Source organism: Corvus kubaryi, unplaced genomic scaffold, assembly GCF_017639235.1.
Source record: "Corvus kubaryi isolate FWS band 111438036 unplaced genomic scaffold, C.kubaryi_AGA036_p1.0 split1-131, whole genome shotgun sequence".
Classification (NCBI taxonomy): domain Eukaryota; kingdom Metazoa; phylum Chordata; class Aves; order Passeriformes; family Corvidae; genus Corvus; species Corvus kubaryi.
The window spans coordinates 15,247,634-15,271,751 of NW_024582073.1; the positions used below are offsets into that span (position 1 = coordinate 15,247,634).

At 37.2% G+C, this 24,118-nt stretch overlaps 1 protein-coding gene across 10 annotated transcripts in view; it reads left to right on the plus strand.

Annotated features, from left to right (window-relative positions):
- KCNIP4 (potassium voltage-gated channel interacting protein 4) overlaps positions 1-24,118 on the plus strand; it is a 399,356-nt gene that overhangs the window by 351,664 nt on the left and 23,574 nt on the right. For all 10 annotated transcript variants that reach the window (XM_042052838.1, XM_042052845.1, XM_042052841.1 and 7 more), the window contains one exon: positions 4,293-4,417. In XM_042052838.1, the coding sequence (XP_041908772.1) occupies positions 4,293-4,417 (125 nt within the window). The remainder of the gene's footprint in view (positions 1-4,292; positions 4,418-24,118) is intronic.

Genomic DNA, 24,118 nt, shown 5'->3' on the forward strand with positions numbered 1-24,118 from the left:
AGTGAGAGATCAATACATAGATACATATCTATACCTAGATAAATTATAGTAATAACACTATAATGTCTTCCTATATAAATAGGCTCCTATAGCAGATTTTAAAATATCTCTCTGAACCCAATTCAATCTAGATTAATTTGATTTAATTCTAGGCACTAATATGAGCACCTAAAACCAGAAGCTGAATGGTCCATGTGCTTCCTGTATACTCTTCTGATAAAGCATATCAATCAATCTCAGGTAAAAAAAGCCTGCAAGAGCAGTTTCCCATGTCTAGTGAATCCAGGACAACCAAAGGCAACTTGGCTAGAAATGCAAGCCCCTACTAAATGTCCAGACTTCACAGATATAGATCTGGGCTTTCTTTTTGCTATCCCCCTTCACTGTCTTTCATATGCTCCTCTGTAGTGAAAACTCTGGTACTTGCTTTCCTTTTTAAGCATTTGAGATCTCTAAGATGAAAAGGGCTAAATTTCTGGATGTACACTGATTTATTTTTTTCATGGTATCTTCAGCTGATATATTTTAATTGAAAATAGGTTACCTTAAAAACCTCAGTTACTGTTGTGGCACTTGATAATAATTCCTTCTGGAGAAGTTGCTTTCAGCTGCATGACCTGATCAATATAGCCCTAGACAATAAAAGGAATCAGAGAATCACAGGTTTGCTTGAGTTGGAAGAGAGACCTTTAAAATCATCTAGTCCAGTCCTCCCGCACTAGACCAGGTTGCTCAAAGTCCCATCCAATCTTAACATTCCCAGGGGCATGGAATAGATAAAGAAAATAGAACAGAATTAATAGAAGTTTGATCTGTTTGTTTGAAGTTGGTGAGAGAGTGACACATCCTTATTCCTTGCATATTTCTATTAAAGCTCTTTGTCTGCACAGGTAACCAAATATATTTAGTCAGTCTCAGAAACCTTGATCATGTCAAACTTATGTTTTCTTGCTGAAAGTATTCTCTAAACCAGAAAAGAGGTTGAACTAAAACTAGTATTAAATACTTCCTATTTGACAACCAAGTGGTAAAAAAAGTGCACTCAATAATTTTCTCTGTAATCTCCTCAATAATGAAGTGCTATGTTAAGTAAGAATGTTATATTAAGCTAAAATGTTAAATAAAACTACCATTGTAGATACACATTGTTATTATTCCATTTTGACATCATGTGCTATTTCATTTCTGATAGCATGAAAGAAGCAACATTATAGTGTCCTAGGAATAAAAACAGCACTACTTGCAATAACAATCACATGATGTGAATTCCTTAGAAATTATCAGGGAAATATTTTTAAAACAAGTAGCTTATTGAAATATACATAGGCTGAATTTGCACTTCTACACTTCTATCAATATGTGCTGACAAAGGTTATTTAAACACATAAAATCTTGTTTCAGCTTTTGTATTGAACATATTTCAGCATTCCCATTGAAAAAAGCATGTAAAAGTACACTTTTCTTATTTGTGTGCTCTAGTCTAGTAACTCTAAATTTAAAACCATCATTCCCTAGATACGTGCATGTACTAGCACACTAGGATAGGACTACACTCAAGAATGGTTTTGAAAAAGAAAAACATGCTAAATAGTTATTAAATGGTTAGGGAGGCTATAATTTGGAGTTTGTGCAGGGAAATGCATGTGCACAATTTTTAAAGATACGAACTGAGCCCTAGCTTTGGGCATGTTTCTCCAGCTGCCACTGTTTACAGTGTCATTTGCTTTTTGCAATGTTTTTACCATTTAGTTCTTTAATGAATAATGAAAGTTTCACAGCATATCTCCTATGACATTCACATTAAAAACTCTCTTTACTATTTATCTATAAGAAACCCACTCATTAGTGAAATCAGTAAGGATATTTTGTTTAGTATATTAATGAGGGATTGTGAACTTGTTTCTGGTTTTCAGTTGACATGAAATTTCATTTCTATGAAAAAAAAAGTACTCCTAACTTTTCTAGGCTGAAGAAACCAAAGAACTGAAATAACTAATGCCATAGAAATCATAAGTGTTTTGAAATAGATAAATTTTTACACATTTTCCCTGCATATTTTAAAGTATAGATTTTTTTTTTCCAGCCTGGTAGCTAGAAGTGTGAAGAAAAAAATTTAAAAACTGCAAATGACTCATGAATGGTATAGCATTTTAATCGTCACAGTTGTTACATTCTTATATTCTTATATTTTTATTATTTATATCTATAGGAGACTAGAGAAGTTGAATGTGAAGAATGTGGTACTGAACCTTTTCATTAACATCATCAGCCCATTGCAGTCTTCTACATTCTCACTGAATCATTTAAACACAATAAAAATGTTTACTGCTAAGGATATACCAAATATTGTGCTCAGTATCCCATTGTCTGACCTTTATCTCTAGCCTCACATTTATTATGTGTATTCATTTAGCTTCTAGAAAAGCTTGTAGATGTCTCTCTAGGTAGCCAGATGTTTTACAAATGGGTGCTTAGAGAACTCATTTCAAGTTAAGTCCTTTTCTGTCTAAACTAAAGCCCATTTAAATCCCATGTAACAATTTGAATATAAAATACAAGTGAGCTTTCAACAATATTTATTCTCAGGTTGATTTTTTTTGCCAATTTAATCTAAGTACCTGGTGCTGACTTGCAGTTAACAAAAAAAAATCATCTGGATCACACTGAGATCATCATCCTGAGATGAGTGCTAACAGCAACATATCTTTTACAGGAAGAAGGACAAAGCCCTAAATTTTGTGAATATTTTTCAAAATGTTTATATATTATTAAATATCTCTTTAAAGGTTGCTCATTTTTTGTTTAGTAGAACTGTATCTTCTCTTGCCAAATTTCTCCCAAGCAGCTGAAAGCTATTATTACTGCATTGTAGCAGAACAAAAAATATGTGAAACTGTAGGCATAATACTACTTTGAGTATTCTAACTCTCTGCTCTTATGGATATTGAACCAAATAAGAGTTTATTCTAAGAAAAAAGAGTCCCAGAGTCTAATGAAATAAAATATGTATCTTCAGCATTGTAGAAGTGACAATTAGGCATGTTGTATTGTTATATTTCTATAGTTGGTATATTTCTTAAGTTGGAATAAGGCAGTGATTTCATTAAATTAGTCTGGACTACTACGTAAGTTATGTTTTATGCTGGCAGTACTTAGAAATGGACACACATATTCATAATTTTTGGTCAGAAGTGACTGGCGCCCTATATATGAATACATATTGTAAGTTCCTTCACCTGTTTTATTGAACTTCCACATTTAAAACTGTACCTAGGAAAAAATGCATTGCTAATTCTCACTGGTTTAGGGCTACACACAACTGTAAACCTTGAATGTGTATATGTGCATTCTTACTCACCTAAAGAAGAGGTCACTAAAACTATCATGTTCCCCACTTAGGCTGCTCACCCTCAATAATATTTGCCCCAAAGTGTCAGTTACACGATACTCAAAGTAAGATCTGCTCCTGAGTGCTCAATATCAATTTCATATGCCTTCCAAAGGACAACTTCACAATAAAAACCCCAGTCTGATATGGTGAATTCACATCCATTAACTAACTGAAGGAAAATGTTCAGTTTTCTGGAGTCGCTAAAGTTATATTAGATTGTTTCCTTTTGTCAAGGAGTTGTAGAAACAGGAAAGTCATACTGAATGTATCATGCCTGCCCTTGCAGGATGTTGGCTGTCCAGTTTATTGCTATTAGTACTCATGAGATAATATGCAGGCTACTGGATCATCTCTGCTGTTCACGATTGTTTGCAGCCCCAGAAGCAGATGATAGACACCCTTTTCCTATGAGCTCAAAATGGACTCATCATTTGTCATTAAAGCGGCAAAAAAAAGTCTTTAAGAGAATGTTTTCTTTCTTTCTTTCTTTCGTTCTTTCTTGATTTCTTTCTCTCTTTCTTTCTTTCTTGCTTTCTTTCTTGCTTTCTCTCTTCCTTGCTTGCTTTTGCTTTCTTTTGCTTTCTCGCTTGCTTTCTTGCTTGTTCTCTCTTCCTCTTTCTTTTTTCTCTTCTCTTTCTTTCCTTTTCTTTTCTTTTCTTTTCTTTTCTTTTCTTTTCTTTTCTTTTCTTTTCTTTTCTTTTCTTTTCTTTTCCTTTCTTTTCTTTTCTTTCCTTTTCTTTCTTCTTTCCTTTTTTCTTTTTCTTTTCTTTTCTTTTTCTTTTTTCTTTTTCTTTTTCATTTTCTTTTCTTACTTCCTTTTATTTCTTTCTGAAAGTGTTAAGTATTTCTACCTCCTGTATTTCTTGTTGAGTTTTCCTTCTCTGTCTCTTGTATTCTGCAGACACTGTAGAAGATGAAATGGAAATGGCCACAGTACGACATAGACCTGAAGCTCTTGAACTGCTGGAAGCACAGAGTAAATTCACAAAGAAGGAACTTCAGATCTTATATAGAGGTTTCAAGAATGTAAGCACTTCCTTTTAAAATTTACAATCTGTTTACAGGATATGCCACTGCAATCTCAGCTGTGTAAGAGTGACTAGCAGTGCAACTCATGAGATTCAGTAGCTAAATACTGCATGTCTGATCAGATGAGGAAACAATCACTCTGAAACAATTGGTCTAAAGTCATTAAACTATTTAATGACCAAAAGATGCAGACAAAAGAGAAAGCATGCAGAAGAGAATAATTATAACTTAGTATAGTAGGACTTTGTTCAAAGACAAATTGAAAGTTTTGTTGGGGTTGTTTGTCTAAGGATGCAATAATGGAAGCATCCTGAAGAATTTGGTCAGTAAGAGGAAAGATTTTGATTTTAGTATTCACAGGAGCTGTCAAAAGAAGTAATTGATTTCAACTGCACTAGATGGCTTTTTTATTTGGTGAACAGCTTACTAGTTCTACAAATCTATAAACTTCTTAGACCTCTTATATCCCCTAGATCCCTTTACTGGGAGTTACTGGGAATTTTTTTGCTGATAATGTGTGATGTAGTGGCAGGTTCAATGTTTTACTCGGCAGGGATCCCAGCTGAGGACCCCAGTACATCAGTGTAGTCTGACTCCTTTCCAGTGTGTACAGCTGCCCTGTAGTGCTGGACTTGGCTTTGACTTGTGAGGCATGCATGGTTAGTACAGCAAAAAAATAAGACTCAAAAACATGTCAGTAAATAGGACTAAGCTCTGTTCTCTTAAAAAATAGACTTTTTCTCTATTTATTTTACTATCTTTCATGTGATTAAAAAATATGTAGAATATTGCATGCAGTTAACATTGGATAGAAAATATTAAAGAAATATTATATTAAAAAACTAATAATAGTAAATTTTTAATCATCAGTGTTAAATGTTAATCTATAGTGCCAGACGTAAGTATTAAAATTGTGCAGATGCTATGTCTCCTGCTAAGCTGAAGCTGAAGATGAATTTAATTGCATTTATCACCTTGTGATTTAGTTTTTCTTTCACCTTTCTTGGGTGAAAAGGGCCGACTTTTTGTCCATGGCATTTGCTACTCAGATGAAACTGCATAACAAAGTATAATGTTGATAAAAACACAATGATGCTCCATTATGGAATCAGAGAGGGTATCTTCAATAGCTTGTACAAGAAGTGTAAATCTTGCAGAGTTCTTAGCTCTCCTGCATTCTGTAAAGAAAGCAAGACATGCAAAGGGATGTTTTAAACATACATTTTTATGGAAAGCTTACAATGCAAGTGAAACAGAGTCACTTAATGTGTCCTGTCTGTATCATCCTCAGTTCTAGAAAGTGTGTAATGTTGGCATGTTAGTGATTAACAGTGATTGCTCTTAAAAGCTTTTCATTTCCTCAGGGTTCCAGAGAACATTCCCCTGCTAATGTGACAGTATTCTCCAGGCATTGCAAATCATGATCTAATGTCCCTAATTATCTAAGGCAAAAAGGTACAAAGTATAGTGGATAAAATAAGCCTTCTGTCTGTTTCTCCAAGAATAATTATTTTAGAGTCTCAGAAAGGAAGAGCCTTGATATTTCTTTGCATAAAATGAAGTATGGAGAAAGAGAATAAGTTATAAGGAAGTGTTTTAATTGATACCTGTTTTAGCATATTCTGGAAAGAGGAATTCCAGCTCTTCATATGCTTTTCTGTTCCAAGATGTAAGTTCTACTTATATCTATACAAAGGAATGTTGATGGTAAGACATGGTAATACATCTTTATCCATATGTTTAATTTCTTTATCAGTACATGATAATTCAAGATGTGCATGTGTAACATATCTTTGACTATTTAGAGTTAATAAGCATGAAATTCAATGTTTCTGTGTATAATATCATTGCAAAATTATCAATTATGATCTAAAATGCTGTAAAGCATGCCTAGGGCTAGTGGCTATTATAAAGATAAATCAGTTCAAAGTAGTATTCTTTAGCTCAAGAATTAGATTTCAGAGATGAATGATTTCAAACTTTTGGTTGAGTTAGAGTTTGTTTTATTTTCATATTAACCATTTCTACTGCAAAATATGGTGCTAGATCACAGTTCTCTAATCACTTCAGAGAACTGGTAGGACAGGTCTACTTCAGCTCTATGAGCAGCTTGTCTATGCTGATTAGTTCACCTTTCCTGTCACATATCTATTTTTTATCAAATACAGCTTGAGTGGCTTTGGTGGGTACTGACCCACAATGGCATTGCAGTGCCTCCCATGATTTGCTCTCAGACTGTCTTGCCCTTACAGTGCTCCATCATCCTCTTCTGCCTGCCACAGGCCACCTGCCTTCTCTCTTTCTGATCCAGCTTAATGCTATCCTGACAATATTTCCATGCCTGTGTGCTTCATGTGTCTGCTTCATGTACCAGTATCTCCTGGGTGCCACCCAGCTGGAGACTGACTTTGCTTTTTTGGGCATGAGCCAGCAGATGTGTCTATGCGGCGAAGGCAGCAAATGGTACCCTGTTCTACTTTAGGCAAGGCATTTCCAGCAGGTCGAGGCAGCACTGGGAGGCCACACCAGCCCTTCCCTCACTCAGCCCTGGTGAGGCCACATCTGAAGTGCTGTGGCCTGTTCTGGGCTCTCCAGTAAAACAAAAATATTGACATACTGGAGAGAGTCCAGCAAAGGGTCACAAACATGTCTAAGGGAGTAGAGCATCTCTCCCCTGAGGAAAGGCTGGGAGAGCTGAGACTGATCAGTCTGGAGAAGAGAAAGCTCAGCAGGGATCTTACCAGCATCTCTAAATATCTGAAGGGAGGGTGTAAAGAAGGTGGAGCCAGGCTCTTTTCAGTAGTGCCCAGTGCCAGGACCAGAGGCAATAGGCACAAAGTGAAACACAGGATGTTCCCTCTGTACATCAGAAAACCCTTTTCACTGTGAGGGTGACTGACCACCAGCACAGGTTGCCCATTGGGTTTGTGTCACCTTCCTGCTTGAAGATATCCAAAAGTTATTTCTCTGACATGGCCCTGGCAATCCTGCTTCAGGTAGGCCTGCATACTCAGGAGTGTGGAACCAGATATCTCCAGAGACCCCTTCCAACCCCAGCCATTCTCTGAATCTGTGATATTCTGTTTAATCATTCCACTAAGAAAGGAAACTACTGAAGAGATTTAATGAAACACGCAGGTACACATATTTAACATGACGCCATCAAAACTTGTGCAGATCCTACCTCTGTGCTTTATGGTTTTCACCTGATATTTGCCTGTCTTACTCTCTCTTCAATAATTTAAGTATATAAAGCAAGATGAATTAAAGCATGAACTTAAGTTACTGTAGTTCTGCTGATGTTGTGGTCCTGTTAGGTGAAATTAGCAGCATCCTACAGCACATTAGTACTAATTGAAAAGCTTTTGTCTGTAGAATCTCACTCCAGCCTGCTTATTTCCCTGAATCCTGTCGAGTTTTAGGATGTCCGTTCTGAGATAGGGACGAACAGAACTTTTTGCAGCTTACCTCCAGTTTTTTGTTATTTATGACGTCAAATTGCTTACATGTAGTTCTGACTGACTTCAGATGAGAAAGCAGTAAAATACACTTGTATTTATGTAGTGTTGATGATTACCAAGGTTAATTTATTATCATCCATTTGATTTTCCACTGTACACAAATTACATGCAAAATTCAGGCAGAAGGAGCACAGGGTCTCACAGAGCATCTTTGTGTGTGCATAAACACCTGAAAACTTTCGAAAGTCTCAGATCACACTGTAGTAGAGCTGATGCTCTGAGTAAGCAAGAGGTAGAGTATAATTGCAGGGAATGCTCAAAGTCTATTGAAATACTTTTGGGACAATGGTTGTTTTGGTAGAACTCAAAGTCAGCATTTAAAATGGAAGAGGGGATACACTAAAGAAAACCTAAGGAAGTGGGATAAGCACCTTCAGATGACCTAACAACTATTATAAGGAAAATTATCATGGGAGAACTGATGTCTGTATTAGGTAATTTAGCCATTTTTAAGCTTCTATACTATCCTTGAAAAATGAGCTTAATATAAGTCCTAAGCCCTTCTCAGGCTCAAAAGGTTGTCCCCAGAACTCTGGCTTTACAATATTCCTGTGCTGTTGATGAATTGTTGCTCAGCTGCCATCACAGTGGGACGTTTCCAATTTGTAGTTGGCTTCCTGTCATTCCATTTCTTGTAAATTGAAATTGTGATTGCTGTAGTCATTAACCTTTCAAACCAATGGCTCTGTGGCAGTCCTAGTACAAGTGGTACTTCACAATAAATTGTACAGACTATCAAGCATGGACTCAACATGTGGTCTTTCTTTCTCTTCTGTCCATTGATAGATCTCTCCCAGTTCTAAAAACGTCAATTTTAAAAATACCTAGATAATGCTTTTGCTGCACAAAAGATGCTCCTCTGCTAAATTTAAATATTAATAATCTTTTCATTTCGGTTGATTATTCTTTAAAAATTTCTGTAGAATCCTGTGTTGGGAAACTGCTAGATTTTTCCAGAAACTGAAAGGATTTTTCATGAACATTTATCTTACCTGGCTGTATATCAGAGAAAAAACATAAATTGAAGTCATACATGCATAAGAATGTCTGTGGACACATACTGGAGCTTTAAATAGGCAGCTCCATACTTTTGACACTTATTGGGAAAATGGCATTTCTAAGACACTTCCCTTTTTCAAATGAGACAAAGAATGATAGTAAGAAAATAAATCTGACAATGTTACAACACAAAGATCTGTTCCCTCATCACACTACCCATCTATGTGCGTAAGTCAAAATATGATAACTTATTCTGAAATTTTCATATTTCAGTTATGATTTGATGGTGTGTGGCATTTTTAAGTCTCACAGAAAGTTTAATGGAAGCTAGTTTTAGAGGTGATAAAGCTCATTTATTGATTGTCTAAAGCATTTTAGTTTTGTGTTTGAACATTTTCCCATGTAATTCGAGTTTTAAAAAGGAAAAGGAAAATTATAAATTTTATAAAAGTAATTGAGATTTAGAAAAGCAGAACTGAGTTGGTACACTGCATACAAATAATTTTTACTGTATAAAACATTTTTCTACTGCAATTTTTTGTTCCATAATGAAGATGAAATTTGAGTATATACCATGCATTTTGCAGGATATGCACTAACTTGTGCAAAAGCTGAAACACCTCAATGTAATTTTGAGTACCAGAGTTAAAGTTTTCAGTAAGATTTAACTTTTCTGATGTATTTGCATGCATGATATTCTAGAAACTAAATACAGTTGTTTTTTTCACTGCAATTGGAACTGACTTGGTAAGAAAGAAGGTATGAGAAACGTATCTTAGTGTCCTACACATGGATGGCTTTTATCTTTATGGCTATGCTATTTGCACAGCCTCTGATCTATGGCAAATAGAGATGTACAGTTCTGTCTTTCACTTTTGTCTTTCAAATGTATCTTCTAAGATAATCAATGTCTTGATTAGAAACTATTTAGTACAAACTGAAATCTTGTACTGACAAGGGATGTTTGACTATAAAAGAGATTAAAAAATGGGCATCGCAAAGAGTTAAAATACCTCTGTGATGATCCAAAACAGAGATTTTGAAACTCCATTCCATTTTTCTTGCTTTCTTACTTGACCTTTTCCACCTGTTCTAAAGCATGACAGGGGACAATGACAACATAATCCTCTTAGTTTATATCTCTGGAACGTATATTATGAAACAGAGGCTTTCATGCTACAAGAAGTAATATTTTAGCTTGGATCAGCTTTCTCTGAATTGGCAGTGTCACCTGTCTCCCAGAGACAAGAGGATGTCTTCAGTTCATTGTGATCCCATTCAATTCTATACTGAACCTGTATGTTAGTATTGCAATGAGTAAATGCAGATTCAAGATTAATACAGACCAGAACAGAGAGGAAAAACCCCAAACTGAACATGAGTGGAAGTGGCACTGGTGCAAGAGTATTTTGCCCCTTACATCAGTCCTCCAAAGCTTGTTCTTGTAAGTGAAGTAGCTTAGAGCTTAAATATGATTTTCACCCTCCCATGTGGAGCCCTAGTACAAGCAAGGAAGAGTTTTCATTTGACCAGCAGTCGGTGCAGTTGCTTTTCCTCGAGATCTGATGACTGTACAAGTCTTAGGGCTTCACAGCATGCAGTCTTAGCCAGAGTAGGTTCTTTCCAGATGCAGAATTTCTGACCAAACAAAAGAGGGCCTAGAAGAAAACTATAGATCAGTTAAAGGTTCCTACCTGGTTTTCTTGGCTAACATAAATCAATACTAAAACCATTTGAGCTACATCCCTCTGTGACTCTGAATATCAAATGGGATCTCTGCTGGGCATCAGTGCATGAGACATTCCCATTGTGCTGAAAGCTTTTGCAGAGGTGCTGACCCCTCTGCACAAAGCAGTGCTTGAACATCAGTGTTGTGGACATGAAGAGGCTGTACGAACAAAGAAGTACCAACAACTTGTCTTTTCAGATAGACATAGTGATGGCAGCTGAACAGGTGGTGCCTCATGCATATAAACCTGCTAAATTTGGGGCATAGAAATGCCAATAAAATAGAAAAAAAAAAAAGTAGTTCTGAATCTTGCTAGAAAATCAGATAGTAGTAATTCAAACTGAAGATAAACATCTCCCATGTTAGAAAACTCCTGTGACTTGTTTGTCTTAATAAACTAAACAATATACAACAGCATAATGAAGTTCAAGCAAGTAAACCTAGAAGCCAGATAATGAATGTAAGCATTATTTACTGCTCAGTTTGTTAAAAGATTTTCACAGTTCCCTCTGTGCAGTCAATAGACAGATTTCTGTAAATCTTCTTTTTCTCTCTAGGGTTTCAGTAGACATGTATAATGCACATAGCTCAAATCTTCCTTTTTTAAATTGAGTTCTTGTTTTCCTGTTGTGCTTGAGATCAATTGTTTTCTCAACTTTAGATGACTGAAGAAAAACTTTAAAATAACCAGCCCTTGCCAATGAAAAATTTTGTTATTATTTTACAAAAGCCCTGGCATTCATTTACTACAGCCTTGGAGGGAACTCTTCCATATTTCAAACAAGGCTATGTGAAAATCTTTTCGCAAACTGAGCAATAAATAATGCCTACATTCATCGTGTATTTCCTTCAAATGTTAGTAAAGAGACTTGAAATATTTCAAAAATGTATCAAGTAAAAATAATTTGGAAGTACATTTTGACAGACCTAGAGTATAGTTGTCAGTTGTCACAAATTTACAGATGGTAATGTGTTCAGCAGCAATATTTGTTTCAATTAGTCTCACAGTTACTGGCAGAGACTGAAATCTTCTTTCTGAAAGTTAGTAATGAACTCAGTCCCTATACTTCTATTCATCTCAGGACTTGCACGGAGATACTTCACATCGTGTTCACTAGGGAAAAAATGTCATCTAGCTTACCAAGGACTGTCTTCATAATAGTGTCTGCTTGCTCATGAATTATCTCTGAAAAAGGTAGATGCCAAGTCTCTAATTAAGAAACATACAAAAAGACTGTGATTTTAAGTACCCAGTATTAATAGCAGCACAGAGCACCAAATGCCTCTAAAGATTGTCTTGTGAAGAAAAAAAAAGAAAAAAAAAGACAAAAAAAGTCAATATTAAATTCTAGTGGAATTGTATTGCTCTGTGTGCTTGTGAGCCCCTCCTATTTGGAATTGGCAGTACCCTGTCCTGTGCTCTGGTGTGCTCTCCCGGGGCTCACAAGTGCCAGGTTGACACTTGAAGCACAGTACAGACCTTCTGCTCTACCAGCCAGATGCTCAGTGTAACTCATCTGCTGGTAGAGCTGTTTTCTACCACATGAGCTTTTATGTGCATCAGTTTGGAATATAAATGTTTATGTACTAGAATACGAGCAGCCAAATGTTGTCTTTGGCTACAGCTCACTGCAGTTATGTTTTTGCAGCATCTGGACTAAGCAGTACAGAGCCCGGTATTTGAGTTATGGGCAATTGTTGGATTTTGGTTTCTGGGTAATCACCAACACTAGAGAAATAATGTTTGGTGCAATGCAGCTCTGATGATGTTGGAAGTTAAAAATTTAGTAAGGAGACACCTCTTATTCTCCTTTCTCTGTCTGTCCCCTTTTCTTCCTGAGGTGAGATGCATATTAACTGTAACTGCTATAAACATTGTACTTTATAACACACAGCTTAACATAAAAAGGTTCAGTGATAATATTTATCAGTTGAGACAGCAGCATTCAAAAATCCCTCTACCTGGCTTTCTTGCTACCAATTTTCTTACTTTCAAAGAATTTTTATACAAAATGTTGTAATTCTGTATTAAATCTTGTACTAAGTGGTCTCTCTGTTTCCCTGCAATTCTGAAACAGCAAGTGGACATACACATTTTCAGGTGGGGATCCTAAGCCTGCAAAATGAGAGGAGAGGAAATAACCTGCTGGTGAAACTTCACAGTCGTGCAGTTCAACCATTTGGGTCCTATGGACTTGATAGATAAATCTTATTTGTTCTGGACTCAAGGTTCTGTCATGGATCCCAGGAATTTCCAAATTATTTTGGATCTTTATATTTTTTTCTACTTTAAATTTTTGATCAATGTGAACAAAATTAGCAACATGCAGGTTTTGTCAGAAATAAATGAAACAGAAAAAATTCTTTTCTTTCAACAGAATTAATTTCTGTTTACAAATGTCTTTAGATCTACATCTGTGCTAAAAATAAACACTGGTAAATCTTCAAATGAAACAGCAAATCACAAGTGACAAAGTCTCAAGGTCAAGTCTTTCAATGTCAGGGAAGTTTATTACAAGTCTTGGGTCAACCTGCATTTACCTTTGAGTGAAAGTGTCTGACAGAGCTTGTATTCTTTAGATCAGCTGGACATTTGTGCAGTTGCTCTTCCCTCCAATTATGTGAATGATTCTCATATTAGCTTTCAAGTAATGGAATTCATTCAACCCAATGAATTCCGTTGTGAAATATTCTTAAAAGATCTTCGATACGGTGAGTGTCAGAGAAGAAATAGGAGCCAATAACTCAGAAGACAGCATGATTCAGTAAACACAGCATGAAACTAAAAGTCTAAAGACTCCAACCTTTTTTGCTCTCTGGCAGGCTTATTAACTGCCACACACCTTTAAAGGCCTTAACTATCACACTAAAAAGCCTTCTGGGTTGCCTGAGAGCATTATACCAGTGCTTCAGAGCCTGCGTGGGCTCCACATTGACAGCTGCCTAATTTAATGTCTCTGGTCTGACAGCCAAACCTTTCAGAGGGTTCCTGGCTATCGGAGAGATTGCTTCTCAGCCATTGATCAAAGCCTCCTCAAACACGTCCTGGGAACAAAGTGGGAAGTACCAGTGGGGGGGCTGGTGGCTGTGGGAAACTGAACTTTCCCAGGAGCTGGAGATAGCAAAGTTCATCCCTAGAGGAGAGAAAAATGAACACTGAATTCCTTGGTGTTAAAAGTGAAATGTGTGTTCTGTGGGCAGTGTATTTGAGGGAGATGCTTTACCCTTCATTGGTCAAGCTCTGTATCTGTCAAATAGAGATCTCAGTAAACTCCTGCCTGAAAAAACACTGATCTAGAAAGCATTTTATGTGCACTTTATGTATTTCTAACAATTATTTACTCACTCCATTTATGCATCTCTGACACTGTGACCAGCTTCACAGTAGCCTCACAAAAAAGAAGAACAACTTTCGAAAGTGAACTCTCAGTGGCTGAATATAGCAGTGTTTGTATCTGACATACTATCTTCGAGCAATTACAAGTATCAGAACAACACCATGATTATGATTTTGCTCGTGACTTAAAATGTCAGCATTAAACACTGAATTTTGATGCACAGGCTACCAAGTCAATAGTCTACTTCACTGAAAAAGAGGCATAGTACCACTTCCTGTAATAGAGCCTAAGTTATAACAGCCTTAATTTCTTATTCTGTTCTCAAATATCTGCAGTTATGGAACAAAGGCAAAGTTTATGTGCCATAAACTTAGCAGACTATGCAAGAAGTTTTTATGTCCTGCAATTTCAGCCTCAATGTACCTCCATAAGGAATGATACAACTGTGAGAAATGAAATCTCTTTTTTAGGCCTGAACTGATTCATAGATGACTCTTTTTTATATGTATCTGATTCTCCAGTTATCTCTTTTTATTCTTCTTGTTACCTGTTTTAACTGGGAAATGCCTTCTCCTTTTTTATTTCGCTATGCTGTTCATGTTTTCATGAAAATATGCCAGCAAAAATCAAGCACCATTTATACTGGTTTATTTAAGTATTCAGTTCCAATGATTTGACTTATGATACAAATTTGAGATATGCTGCCAAAAGCAATGTGACAAGTATCCACATATGAGAAAAGGAAAGTTTCAGAACAGTCTAAAGGAGATTTATATGTTTATTTCAATTTTTTGCTGTGCTAAAAGATTTATCAGTTCATATTCCTTGCTAAACTTCAAGTTCCATTCTGATGCTTTTCTCATGTCTTTTACTGAGTTATAGGAATAATATCTCTTTTGTAAGCAGTAATGGTACATTCTCCCCTATCTTACGGAGCTGTTCACTCCTCCTTCTCAAAAGGATTTAGATGTATGGCTGCAAAGCCCTCTCTGGCCCTTCCATGATCACCATGAACAGGAGAGCTCTTATGGCTAAGTATTTTCTCCTTATCATGGACCTGCACTCTGGGGAGCCCTTTGGGCGACAGAATAAAATAAAAATGTCAGTCCTGGTGGACTGGGCAAGCACAGATGTGACAGTGAGGTTTTCATACACGGGGGGGACCTTGTGTCAGACATTGAGTGCCAGAGATCCTCCAGGATGAGGCATACTGACCTCACTGTGTGGGCAGGGAAGAAGCATTTCTTCCCACAGACCACATCTCTCTCTCACCCACAGCAGCCTCATACACATCACTGCCTCAATTGTGTCTGATTTTCCCCACTGTACTTGGTGAATCAGCTCCAACTTATGCTAATGTCAGGATCAGTTTTATAAATATTTATGCAGGTAAGCACATTTGTTCTTCTGTTTGCACTGCTGGGGCCCTTCTCCTGAGATAAAATGTTGCTAGTAGTGGGGAAAGCAAAAACCTTTGTTAAAGGGTAAATGTATTACCATATAAAATATAAATAATGAGCACAGTGTTTGATTTTCAGTTCTAAACCAGTCTCCATTGAATTTTGTTCTTTGCCATTTCTGAAAACTGGCAGCAGGCTGTAGGCAGTGAAATTCCTTGGTCTTTTCATTGTATTTAGCACTAACCAAATATTGACCTGTCAGCCTTTACCATTGCACATCTTTGAAAGAAACAAAGAACAACCACTCTGAAAAGTACTGCTATAGCATGACTTAGGACACACTTTCAGCCTGACTGTCTTTCATTCAGACATCCATCTCAGGAACACAAAACTTAGTGTTCTTACTTCATTTTTAAAATAAAAAATTTGGTTTGAGGTCAGTACTTAGAATCAACACCAGTTGATTGATGAGCACAAAAAAAAAATCATATCAGCATTTGAGACAGGATATAGAATATTTTTTCACCCCCAACATGCTGAGTCTGCTTCATAAATACCTTGTTCTAAATTCAGGCTTTTCTATTTTCAGATAAGGCTATGTAAAGATGGCACAAGTCCACTAACATTTAGCAGAAGGTTGTTGGTACAACTTCTTCCTCACTGAATCTCTCACTCTTCAAGGATGCAATGAGCTTTTAGAATAAACAAAAGCACCATCTCTCTCATGTAAGAAAAGCAAAATAAATGCCTCCATGGTTTTAGAGTAGGGAATTGACCTACCTTAAAATATAGCTTTTAGGGACTGGTAATGTTCCCCATGCTGCAAGAGAACTGTTCTTGCTGCACAAGAGAATCTCTTGAGTGGGTCTAATGGAGTACACCCAAGGGACCAGCACTTGCTAATATGGAGCTATTCCTCCTCCTCTCACCTAGGATTTCAGCTGATCTGAAGGGGCTTGATCAAAAGAACTCACGTGGGAATGTGTGAAAGGCAAGTCACCAAAGCAGTGCTCACCTAAACACAGCTTTTCCCAAGTGGATGAGCACCTTTTGTTTGCCAAAGTGTTTACAACAAGCTGCACTGCTGAAGTATAGCTTCTGCTTGCATTTAGTTTAATTATATTTCCTGCCTATTTGTCAAGTCAGGATTGTAAATGCCCTCCTGCAGTGACAAGTAAGGACAGAAGCAGTAAGCACCATTCAGATGCTGGGGACTCATCCATGAAGTTCGGTGTATCGAGCTTTTGGGAGAGCTTTTAATTTCAAATCTTTAGTCGTGTTGTTTACTGTTGTTTTACTGCCAGTGCTAATAATAAGAAACTAAAAATTTCACTAGCACTAGTTAGTGGGCATTGCTAAACAAAGAATGGCACTGATTAAAAGCATTTGCTGGCACCTTGCCTGCTGAGTTGTGGAAGCGGCCAAAGTGTTGATTGTTATTTACTGTGTGAAGCTGCACATGCTGGATGTGAGCCAGTTCCTTTATTTCTGCTTGTTTTCCTCTGAAACTGCCATAGCAAGTAGGGGGTGGGAAGAGGCTTTTGTTCATTAGAGTATCCTCCAGTGGAAGACTTAAAATGTAGTACATCTTTGCTGTGCCATAGGGAAATATTATTGTAACTCTTCTACAGGTGGCTAAGTAAAAGCAAGAAGTTCTGTGTTTTACCTGATGACACAAAGCTTGGAAGGAGTTTTTACACATATTTCACCAATGGATGTCAATGGAGACTGATGCTGTCAAATAAAGACTGCCACAACGTTCCTAGAAATGTAGACTGTTGTCACTGAGCTATAAAATGAGTTTACAGCTCCTGTGACAGACATGAAAATGCAACAACCTGAGGTGTTCCCCCTGTGAGTCTTTAGCTGAAGTAATCTTACTGTACTTTAAGTCAGAGAGGAAAGATTGAAAGGAAAGTTGTCCCTTTACTCCCAGTAATTAGGGCACTCTGTTTGGGTCTCCTTTATTTTGAGTCTTATAAAACAGCTTAAGCTTTACACTGGTAACCAAATAGGCAAATTCATAGGAAGACTTAAGAGTAGGGACAGAAGATTTTCTGAGGTAACCATCCCTAACCATTTCTGAAAAAGCACCATCCTTTTGTATTACTCTGTATGTCTTTCACGCCATACAGCTTCTATAAAGACTGGAGAAAATTTTTCTTTCCCACCATCATTATTAGCTCTCTGGGCTCACAACTATATTCAAGAATGCAAGACTAGAGTATGTTCTTTAGTGTTCTTATCTATAAGGACTGATTCTGCAATAAATGAAAACAATAGCAGACTGTCTTAGGGAAGTATTTTTTGGCCCTCTTGAAGTAAATAAACCTGATCCGAGATATAATTTTGTTTGCGCATATTTCATCGTTCATCACTTTTTTTGTTACATCTTTCTATATGATGGCATATATAACCATATGAAGTTATTTCTAAAAATGAACACCAAATTTTTTTTCAATAAAGAATAGGTGCTCTGAAAGTGATTTTTTTAAAGCCCACTCCTGAGAAAACTAACACGAGAAACCAAATAAAAAGCCAAGAAAACTAAGAACTAGTTCAATTTCAATAGACAGGAGGTTAAATTAATAGCTGTCCCTTTCCTGATAACACAAAATATAGAAGTGAAAATTGAAGTTAAAAACACCAGTGGTTTTCAATATAACTGAGTTGAACATAGGTTATTTATTAGAGAAAATGAGTGAAAATCTATCACACTAGAAATAGGTTGTTATAAACAAATTCATGTGTATAATATATATTGTTACACATAGTGAGGAAAATATTTCACAGATGAAAAGCATATTAATACTGGCCTTGGAGTTAAATTTTTCATAAAAACTAATTTCCAGTAGTGTAATAAATAAAAATTAAAAACCCTACACCACCTTGTATTTTGTGCTTTTACAATTTCTCCTCTCTGAGTATCTTCACGTGTCTTACACACGTGAATATACTGGGACACTCAATTCTCCTACAAAGTAGGAAAGGCTTTGAGCCTGTTTGGCGGCCAGTACTGTTGACTGGGCACCCGGTGCACACATATTCAAAATTTTCCTTTACCCGTCTCTTCTACAGCAGCCTCTGCTCTTCTTCTTTTCTCTGCATGTTTCTTGATAATGAACCAGCAGCTCCTTCAACAGCCTTGCAGAAGAAAGGTCTGGACTTGTTCCATTATAGCACAGGCCTGGGCAGACCCCAAAATGATAGGCATAAAGATAGAATAAAACAAATTGTCATCCTTTGTGAGTAGTTTGAGATGCTGTCCTGCCAATCATCCTCCCAGCCCTTTGACAAACTGGCTTTTACAGTGGGCAAACAGCAAAGCTCAAGGAGAACACAGAGTTGGGTGAATAATATAATTGCTTGATCAAAAGAGCCAAAGCTGGCATCTCTTCTGTAGTCACTGCAATTATCTCATACGTGCACTGGTTTCCTAAAAACTTTCTCAAAGCTCCCATTTGATGTGCTGACATCTTGAATGATAAATCTATACAAAGGAATCTCTCATTCAGGTAGTTTCAAAAAGAGGTGTTTAAATGCAGAAGCCCAAATACTGACAATGCAGCAGTCCAGAAGGCACCAGTTCAAAGAAGCTGATCAGAGAAATGCCTGTCTAGAATAGATTGCAAAGACATGGGTTTTTCCTTTTAGTTCATAGCTGAAGCAACCCCTTGAAATTTTATCAACACCTAATGGACAATGCTTATATTTCTACTTCTGTGAATTTGTTGCTCTCTTGGGGATATCTACAGCAGGAAAGCAGCGGCTCTCTTCTCCCTACATAATCTTCTGTTATTTATTCTTTTAGAAGTATTTAGAGAAAAGGAAAAAAAAAAAGAAAAGGAGCATAAATATGGTTGTCTGTGATTTCTGATTTCTGAAAATCTGTAGTGATAGAAAAGATCTTTTGAACTGTCCGAACCCAGATTATTTTTTCTATTCTTAATATCTAGTGCTTTGCTCAGCCACATTTCAAATATTTCAAGAGAGAGGTTTTTCTCTGAATTAGTTTTCTGAGGCAGCTTCACAGGCTAGTGCATGGCGTGTCTTTTAAGCATATCTTTTGAGATATTCTTTATACTACACTTGTTTTCTCTTTAATGACTTCAAAACCTTCTCTCCCCCAGAAACCTCATTTTGTTTGCATAATCTACTTTGAAGTCCTGCTAGAATATGTTCACTTTTATTAGCAGCTGCAGGATATTTACCCTGCTCTTGGTGTTTTTTCTATGGCCAGTAGTGTGACCAGAACTCCAGAAATTCCACCCAGCCCCTTTTCACAAAGATAATTTCTGATATGTGTTCTGTGTTTTTACTGAAATAAACCAGTATCAAAAGTAAACCCTGTATTCCAAGAGTACTTTCAGGACAGAAAATTAATCATACTCACACTTGCTTCAAAATAAATAGGCAATGAAATATATTCCTGATGAATATAACATGGACAAGTTTATTTGTATTTACTACAGAGAAATGAGTTACAAAATTACAAATTTATTTGGTTTTTAATTTACAATAAATTACAAACTTATTTATTCTCGGCATGCAGCTCTAAGGTAGGTCAAAGTTTCAGTTTAGCCCTGTTGGTATTTGGTAAATACATCTTTAATTCTAAAAGTATTCCCAAGTAAAATGGCTACAGTACTGATGAATGAATGTATTGAATTATAGACATTTATTAAATAAAAGAAATGAAATAATTACATTTCTTAGGGGGAAGTATCTGGTCAGATTCAACAGCATGAGAGAGAAGAGGATGCTGCCATGCCCCAGATCCATCCAGCAGAGGCTGAAGGTGTATTTCCAGAAGGCACATGCACACAGAGCACATAGATACATCACGTGTGCCTGTACACACGGCCAAGCACACGGGTCACAGGCAGGTGCACAGAGCAGTCACACAAACACAGGCAGCACCAACAGCCTCATCCTGCTCCCCTCTGTGGCTGAGCAGGATGGAGGTCCACTAATGCAAATACTTTCGTACATACATACATGTACACACGCACATATACACACAGGTGCAGATCCCTCCAGCAGCCAGACTTAGATATGGGGCTCAGATGCCCAGTGACTGCTTCTAGAGACCAATTTCTCCAATTTCTGGCACCTGGACTCTTAAGATCCAATTAAAAGAGATGCCTCTGTCTAAATTACTGTGCAAGTAAGAACAATGTGCCAAAGTCAATAGTATGGATTTTATTTAACAGTAACTGTGGGGTAAAGAGAGAAAGAAGGAGGGTGGGGCGAAAAGGGGAGAGAGAGAGAGAGATTTAGCAAATATGTCACTACTACATGGATCCCTGTTTCAGTCTACAACTCACTTGTGAAGGGAAGTGGAGGTGCAGACACTGATCTCTTTTCTGTGATGAACAGCGACAGGACCCAAGGGAATGGCCTGAAGTTGTGTCAGGGGGTTTTGGGTCGGATATTAGGAAAAGGCTTTTGACCCAGAGGGTGGTTGGGCACTGCAACAGGCTCCCTTCGAAGTGGTCACAGCACCAAGCCTGACAGAGTTCAAGAAGCATTTGGACAATGCTCTCAGGCACATGGTGTGACTCTTGGGGATTGTGCTGTGCAGGGCCAGGAGTTTGATGATCCTTGTGGGTCTCTTCCAACTCAGTATATTCTGTGATTCTGTGAAAATGCCAGAAGCATCATACTTACAAAACATAAACAGTTATTATTAAGTATAAATGAAATATAAACAAGTTTAGTGTCGTATTAAATTCTGGTTTTGTTTTCTACACTGCTTGAAGTACATTCAGTGGTCTGCAGACATGACTAAATTATTATCTGGGTACTAGCAAAATTTCAAAGCTGCAAGGCATAGTAAAACTGTAAAATCCAATTTCTGCATTGGTCCTGGAGCAATGAGGTGCAGCAGGCATTGAATTCTCTTCTTCCTGTGTCCACAGGCCATGGGATTTTTAGATTTATTTAGTGTATAAACGTCTCCTAACATTTTGCATGTGCAGGTCCACATGAGGACATTATCTGGTACCATTACTTATTTGCAATTAAATAAAACACCTAGTAAAAATATAACTTATAAGCATACATGCTTACTTATATAATCTTTCAATTGTTTTCTTTAATGTCCAATTAATATGTTTCCAACACTGCTTCTGCTTGCCAACTTAAGATCACCCCTTTCTCATGTCCCATGAGTGTTGCAGTTGCTGAGGGAACACTGACTTTTCCTGTTAGCCATGAGCATGTATGCTATCAAAACAACATGATGTTATCACACTGCTTAATGCTGCCCATCTTGAATTACACCTCCTTTTTTCTGGGAAAAGTTTCTCTCTCTGCATTCTTTCTCTGACTTATGCTACAGAAACAGCACAGGACAAGATCTGACAGAGTGAAAATGCAGGAGTATTGGGAAATAAATTCTTTCATGCCTTTCACAGAATGTGGCAATTCTTAAAAGCGAGCTGGGATTTTGGATCTGTCTGACATGAAATTTGCATCTATCTGATGCCTTCTTGGTCTGATCTTGGACTGTTCTGTCTGACATATGGGGTACTATTTGGTGATAGCCTCATTAAAGGTTATCTGGGAAGGAGCTTCAAGAAGGGAAGAAAAGATCAAGATCTGAAAAAGATTTTGAGATGTGGGGATTTGAAGGGGAGTTGATAGACCTGTTCTTCCAAACAGGCACTATGTGAAATAGAGCTTGAGAGAACTTTTTCTCCCACCCTCACCCTTCTGCTTTTTTAACTACTTACCCTTCTTTGTGCAATCAGCCTACGGATTGCAAAAAGGCTACAGAGCTGGTGCCTGGACAGCAACACTGGGAAGCAAAACGTTATCCAAAGTGAACTGGAAAAACATATAGAGGCTATTGAGGGTCAGAGATCTATCTTTAGGTCTTGAGAGTGACAGTTGATAAGATTTATAGAACTAGTTGGGTTTGGATCCAGTGCTGTACCTGTATGACAGATACCTGCTTAGCTCATCTGCTGCAGCACAACGCCTGGTCAATGCCTTTGTCCTGGCAAAAGTCTTCAAGGTAAAAGTCATATTGATACCAATATGTCAGTGTCTGTGTCACCTTTCAGAGCAAGATTTATGTTTTTATTGTTTCTCTTCTCCCAAGGCATATGACATCATGATAAACATGTTTCACCAAAGTCATTATCTTTTCCATCCCCAGGGAGAGTGCTTGTACCTGAGTTTCTTATATGTACCACTTTTGACACACGTTTTGCTTTGGAGGAGGATTGTTCCAGATAATTTATATAATGCTTAAATACTTCACCAAATGAATCTTCAGATCATCTGAGTTCCCTTGTGATAATTTTTCTATAAGCCTAAAGAACCCACTGCACGTTTCAAATACAAATTTTGCCAATATAATGCATTACTGTAGCCACATGAACAAACTGCTTCTATCTGATAAAAAATTGGCTAATGGTTTGCTGGTACTTTTGCTGAGTAATTTTGCTACGCAGCCACTGATGTCTTGACACAGGCTATATGCACATCAATGTGCACTGATCAAACACCAAATACATATAATTCTTTTCTGAATGAAGCTAGATGTTTAGTCCAAAAATACTAATTGTATTTCTTAGTGGGAGACATTAATTTGGTATTGCAACCCATGTGAATTGCTTAAATTGTAATTTAGCTCACTTTTCTGAAAAAAAATGAAAATCATCAGCAAGGCTAGGTTTTAGAAGTAGCGGAACATTAGATACAGCAAATATCCCTGGAGGGCCCCAAGACTGTCCCAAGCAAAGAGAGAGAGAATAACTCCTCATCCTGCTGGCCTTGTCCCAGTAGGTAGTTTATCTCATATGTCATAAAAATGTTTTGCTGGCTCACCCTCAGCTTGACATCCCCTGTACCCCCACATCCTGTTTGGCAGTGCTGAGTTCAGTCATTTCACAGCTGGTGCTGGGGCAAGGGCAAATTTCTTCCCAGATACAGAATACAGAAATTCTTGTTGAACTTCATGACGTGCCGGATGGCACAGATTTTGTTATTATTTGGCCTAGATTATGTAATTAAATCAAGGCCATTTGTTAAATGCTCATGTTGTTCTGTTCAAAGCTCTATCATACTCAAATGGAAAAATTAGGAACTGGATGGGTCTGTGAAAAGCCACTGTGAGTTTAGGTTTTGAGAGTTTTGGTAGCATTAGTTTTGACATATGTGCACACTATGTTCTTCCATTAAGTTTTGTGTTTATGGGAAATTCAAATTTGCGGTCAGAATAGAAGTACATGCAAAAAGAGAAAATATTATGAGTTATTGATAATTAAATCAATGGACATGAACATGTATCTAAAATGAAGCAGTATGAAAACTGACAGCAGATGAAGCATGGGATGGAAACCTGTCATGCAAAAGTTTAAAATATATTCAAAGTTGCCAAAGTTCCAGCTTTATCCATCATTCAAAATTGTTTGTTATGCAGACAAATGTCTGAACTTTGAGTTTGTTTCTCCTTCATTCTCTTTTCTACATTTCATTATTTCTCCTTTTTTGTGTCTTCTTGGTTTTCCTCTTGTCTGAGGAGGATGTTGATTAGGTAGTAAAGAAGAATCACCTACTGCAGTCTTTTTAAAAATACTGAAGGAGAGACAGCTTAGACAGTATGAGGCTTGTAAATAATTTACAGGGTTTGGAGTGGTTCATAAGACCATGTGCCGGAGGTGTAATTTCCCAGCAGCAAAATTGCAAGCAAGAGAGAT